The sequence below is a fragment of the Nannospalax galili genome, unplaced genomic scaffold (assembly GCF_000622305.1).
Source record: "Nannospalax galili isolate Female #2095 unplaced genomic scaffold, S.galili_v1.0 scaffold346, whole genome shotgun sequence".
NCBI classification, from domain to species: Eukaryota; Metazoa; Chordata; class Mammalia; order Rodentia; family Spalacidae; genus Nannospalax; species Nannospalax galili.
Genome location: NW_008357637.1, coordinates 4,300,507 through 4,306,011, shown reverse-complemented (window position 1 = coordinate 4,306,011; position 5,505 = coordinate 4,300,507). Strand labels below are relative to the sequence as shown.

Here is a 5,505-nt window from a genome sequence, read left to right as displayed (position 1 = left end):
CCGCTTTACTGTTGTTAATCACTTAATGTTGTAAAGTCTGAAATCAGTAAGAAAACCAATCAATTTTCTTTTCTTGACAATATTAAATATATTTGCGGGAAAATGGAGTAAGGATAACTGCATACAAGAATCCACTAAGCTTTTCTGCCCATAAAAATAAGAACAGTTATACACACATGGAAATTGCAAACTAAAACCTAAGCAGAATATATTAAAAAATTATACTCTTATTTATGTAATAAAAATTTATACTGACAAAATCATGTACATACTAATGATTTTACCCCATCCCATAACTCCTTGCTGCTTTACAATATTTTGGGACTTCACCTGTCAGGATCAGGAGTCCCTGTAAAGAAGTGAATGCAGGGAAGGTTGGGATCTTGAGGCAGAACAGACACCATGCTTGCAGTGGTCAGGAATTCACCCTCCATATTGATGCCACTTGGTTTATCACGGAGAATTTCCATCATAGTTTCAGAAGTTATGTTGCCTAAGGAAATAATTTTTAAAACTTTTAAATAGTGCGTATTACAACACGAGCTGCTTTCTCTACAAATATTACAAAGCATGACAAACTGGTGTTGGTATAAGTTAAAGAGATTGACTATAAACAATTTTGTATTAGCTGCAATCATGTTACTGTCAGAAGGAACTACTGATAATAACTACTGATAAAATTTTTTGTGGGCAGTATATCTACATATGTTTTTGTATATGTGTGGACATGTGCGTGTAAGTATGCATGTGTGTGTGTGCACGTGGAGGCAGAGGTCAATGTCTGGTGTCTTTCTAAGTTACTCTCTATCTTATTTTTGAGACAGTCACTCACTGAACCCAGAGCTCACAGACTGACTACACTGGCTGCCCAGTGAGCTCCAGGGATCCACCTGTCTTCAGATCTTCAGTGCTGGAATTACAGATAGCACCTTCATGCTGGGCTTTTACATGAGTCCTAGGGATCTGAACTTGGATCATCATGCTTACAGGGCAAACACTATGCCAACCGAACCATCTCCCCCACCCAGATACTTTCTTTTAAATTATATATATTATGACATTGGAATTTTGATGGGTATTGCACTGAATGTGTAGATTAACTTGGTAGTATAGCTATTTTTTAAATATTTCATTCATTATTTTTATTTTATGTGTATGAGTGTATTGCCTGCATGCATGTGAGTGCACCCGTGTCATGCAACGCCACAGAGTTCAGAAGAGAACTGGAGTTAAGGATGGTTTGTAGCTGTCATGTGGGTGCTGGGAATCAAATTCGGGTCCTCTGCAAGAGCAGTCAGTGCTCTTAACTGCTGAGCCATCTCTCTAGCCCCAGTATAGCTATTTTTACAATATTAATTCTTCCAATACAGAAGCATAGACAGTCTTTCCATTGTCTAGTGTCTGCTTTGATTTCCTTTTTCAATATCTTAAAGTTTCCATTGTTGAGGTCTTCCACTTCTTTGGTTACATTTATTCCTAAGTACTTTTGCTTTGTTTTGTGGTTATTAAAAAGGATATATTTTTCCAAATTTTTTTCTCTGCAAGTTCACTGTTGGTATATATGAAGGTCTCTGGGTTTTTTAAAAAATACGTCATTAGCTGGATGTGGTGGCGGACACCTTTAATCCCAGCACTCGGGAGGCAGAAGCGGACGGATCTCTTTGAGTTCGAGGCCAGCCTGGTCTACATAGTGAGTTCCAGGACAGCTGGGGCTACAGGGAGACCCTGTCTCAAAAAGGCCAAAAAAACCCCACAAAACTCTGTATCAAAGTGTAAACTAGAACTTGAGAAAAAATGAAGACTACAAAACATATTAGTTATGAAATCTAGGTGTACACAATTGTGCTGAACTACTTTGAAGGTTTATACAGCTGTTGTATGTGATGATATACAGTGTGTGACTATATTAATGCTTTCATTTTGTATATGCAGGTATGTGTGTGGTGTGGTTATATGTGGTATATATACTTGTTAGTTTAGGTATGTGCACATGTGTGTGTGTATGGAGACCAGAGGGAGATGTCTGGTGTCTTCCCTCAATCATGCTCCACCTTTTATTTTTTCGAGACAGGGTCTCACTGAATCTGAGGCACACAGATTTGGCTAAGTTGGCTGGCCAATGAGCTTGAGGGATCTGCCTGTCTCTGCCCCACCAGCTCTGGGTTTACGGGCATGTACCACAATGGCTGACTTTTTTTATGGGTTCTGGGGCTCTAAACTCAGGTCTTCATGCTTGCACAGCAGGCACTTTACCAAACTTAGTTATCTTCCCAGCCCTTATGCTTTCATATTTAAAGTTTAATATTGTAGGGAGTTTTTCAGAAAAAAAAATGGGAAAACAGAAAAAAATCTATTTAATCTTTTTAGTAAACTCCTATCAATGGTCATAGCTTCAAAATGCAGTATTTGAAAAGCATAACCAGAAGATTCAAGAGTTACTGATATTTTCAGACAGCTCTGCTCCTTGTTATACATATCCATTAACCAAAGATATGGCTCATAACAACCACATGACAAAAATAATAACCCTACTATACCCAATACAGTCTTCCAAGAGTAGCTTTGTGTACTCACAGATCATGTAGTTCTTGTCTGCAAAATTTGTCACTCCCAATTCCTCCTGAATCAAATTTAAATGCCTTCAAATTAAAACTTAACTACCTAGCTCCACTGAAATGATCTTTTCCTCTCCATGTTACATATCCTTGATCATTTGTCTATATTGGTCCAGCTATGTAATTAGATTATAAATTTTCTAATGACAAGGATGACATTTTTCTGTTTAGTTCTCATTCATTCTTACTTGTTAGGTATCTAATTAAAGGTCAGATACTATCCCAGTGCTGAAGATCTATATCTACCACCCATCCAGATACATAGATGTACAGATCTTTGAATTTGAGAAGTAAAAGTCCCTTGATCCAATTTCAATGAGGTAATCAACACAGTTAAACAATTCACTGAAAGGCTGGGCATGGTGGTACATGCCTTTAATCCCAGTATTTGTGATGCAGAAGCAGGGAGATCTCTATGAGATGAGTCCAGCCTGTTCTACAAAATGAGATCCAGGCTAGCTGGGGCTTCAAGGAGACCCTGTCTCAAAAACAAACAAACAATTCATTGACTATTACTGGAAAAGTTTCAGAATAGACTTCTTAAGTTTTAGTTTGAATAAATACAATTCTAATTATCAAAAGAAAATTGGTACTAGAAGAGCTCAATTTGAAGTCCCAAATTTAAAGGGAGAATCAAAATTTTGTGATAAATAGTAGTAAATAGTGCAAAGGACTACTTGGTCTTTACATGTGAAATGAAAATAATACAGTTTATATAGGGTTATATAGTTAACAAAATTTGTATTAATTTTTTGAGACAGTTTCCCTGTAGCCCCAGCTGGCCTGAAACTTGCTATGTAGGCCAGGCTGGCCTTGATCTCAGAGATCCACCTGCCCCTGCCTTCCAAGTGTTAGGAATAAAGGTATGAGCCACCACGCCTGGTTGTTAGATCAAAATTTTAACAAGCTGGGGATGGAGAGATAGTGCAGCAGTTAAGAACACTGACTGTTCTTACAGAAGACCTGAGTTCAAATCCCAGCACCCACATGGCAGCTAACAACTGTTCATAACTCCAGTTCCAGGGGATCAGACAGCCTCTTCTGTCCTCTGCGGGCATTGCACAACACGGGTGCACTTACCTATATGCAGGCAATACATGCATACACATAAAATAAAAATAATAAATATTTTTTAAAATTTTTTAAAAAGCTAATTCTTAGAATGAAGAATAAGTATAGTATTTCCAACAAAGTTTTAAGAGAATACAACCTTGAGTATTACAGCATGATCTAAATATAATTTTCCCTAAAATAGTTACGGACTACATCAATTTTCTTATGTCCCTCTCTGAATCTTTTACTATTAAGTTACTTCCTTCTGAGACATTTAGTGATGTTATCATCCTCATTGTTTTCTTCGACTTTAAGAGGTCTAACTCTCATCAGTTTTTTGATTTGTCATTGGCTTTTTTGAGCGTCGGCAATAGCCCATATCACCAAAACTCCGAACAGATGAAACAGATAATCTGAATATCCTTATAACTTAAGAAATTGAAGTTAGGGCTGGAGAGATGGCTCAGTGGTTAAGAACACTGGTTGTTCTTGCAGAAGACCTGGGTTCGAATCCCAGCACCCACTGCCAGCTAACAACTGTCCATAACTCCAGTCCCAGGGGATCCGACAGCCTCTTCTGACCTCCGCAGGCATTGCACGACATAGGTGCACTTACCTATATGCAGGCAATACATGCATACACATAAAATTTTGAAAAATAACAAAATTAAAAAAAAAGAAATTGAAGTTAAAGTAATTTACAGTGGTAAACATAATTTTCAGTAGTGAAAAATTTGAAACAAGGAACTGGGGGGTGTAGCTGGGATAGCAAGAGCTGTTTATTGTGTACAAGGCCCTGGGTTTGATGTTCAGCACCAAAATAAGGTAAAGAAACAAATGGTGAATAATGCCATTCATTACTGACCCGTGTTTTCACTCTAGTGTTCTATCATCTGCAAATTCACAGATCATATCAATTATGACTGCTACAATGTGTCACCATGTCTAGCAGAGTAAATATGAACTAAATACTTAACAATAATAAATATCAATTATGAAGAAAGCTATAAAATCTACTTACGAATACACACAAAATGTGAATAACCTCTTGTTTTTGGATGGGAAGGCAATATTAACAATGCTTTTTCTTCCCTAAAATAACCTATAGTTTAATTCTATTCTAATCAAACCTCAAAAAGATATTCTTTGGGGAAGAAAAGGATATCCTTTGGATAAACTGAAAAAAGTATAAAAATAATTTTGAAAAACGGATATTCAATGACTGGAAACATTCTGAAAAGGCAGAATAATAACGAGGTATTTATCACATCATATAAAAAATATTCTCAAACCACTCATATTGTTCTTTGGCTAATAAAGTTATTGAGCACTTACTTTGTACATTTAACATTATTCTAAACAAAATGCACCATTCAAATTTATATTTGTCTACTTAGGAATATCCTGATAAAATTGATTAGCATTTCCAGACAACAGTACTGAAATTTTGAGTAATCACTTGCAATGTGCAGAAGAAAACAGAATTCTATCTACTATTTTATTTAAGACAACACCAGGAGAATTTACATTTAAATAAAACTTTAGGGGGCTGGAGAGATGGCTCAGAAATTAAGAGCACCGGCTGCTCTTGTAGAGGACCTGGGTTTGGTTCCCAACACCTACATGGCAGCTAATGTTGGGAAAAAAAATGAAATACCTTGATGAATGCTGTAAGAACTCTGCATTTTGATAGAAAACTCTGTTTAAAATGTTGATTTAGATTTACTTGCTAAGCTTGCCTGTTCTGCCTGATTGTATCTACCACACATGGATGATTAACCTAGTTGAAATGCTAAGAATTGAAGTGCTGTAAACCTCCTTCCTGGACCCTGGACCC

General features: G+C 36.7%; 1 protein-coding gene across 4 annotated transcripts in view; it reads right to left on the bottom strand.

Moving 5' to 3' along the window:
• Scrn3 (secernin 3) overlaps positions 1-5,505 on the bottom strand; it is a 40,386-nt gene that overhangs the window by 9,084 nt on the left and 25,797 nt on the right. For all 4 annotated transcript variants that reach the window (XM_008855285.3, XM_029557311.1, XM_029557310.1 and 1 more), the window contains one exon: positions 331-493. In XM_008855285.3, the coding sequence (XP_008853507.1) occupies positions 331-493 (163 nt within the window). The remainder of the gene's footprint in view (positions 1-330; positions 494-5,505) is intronic.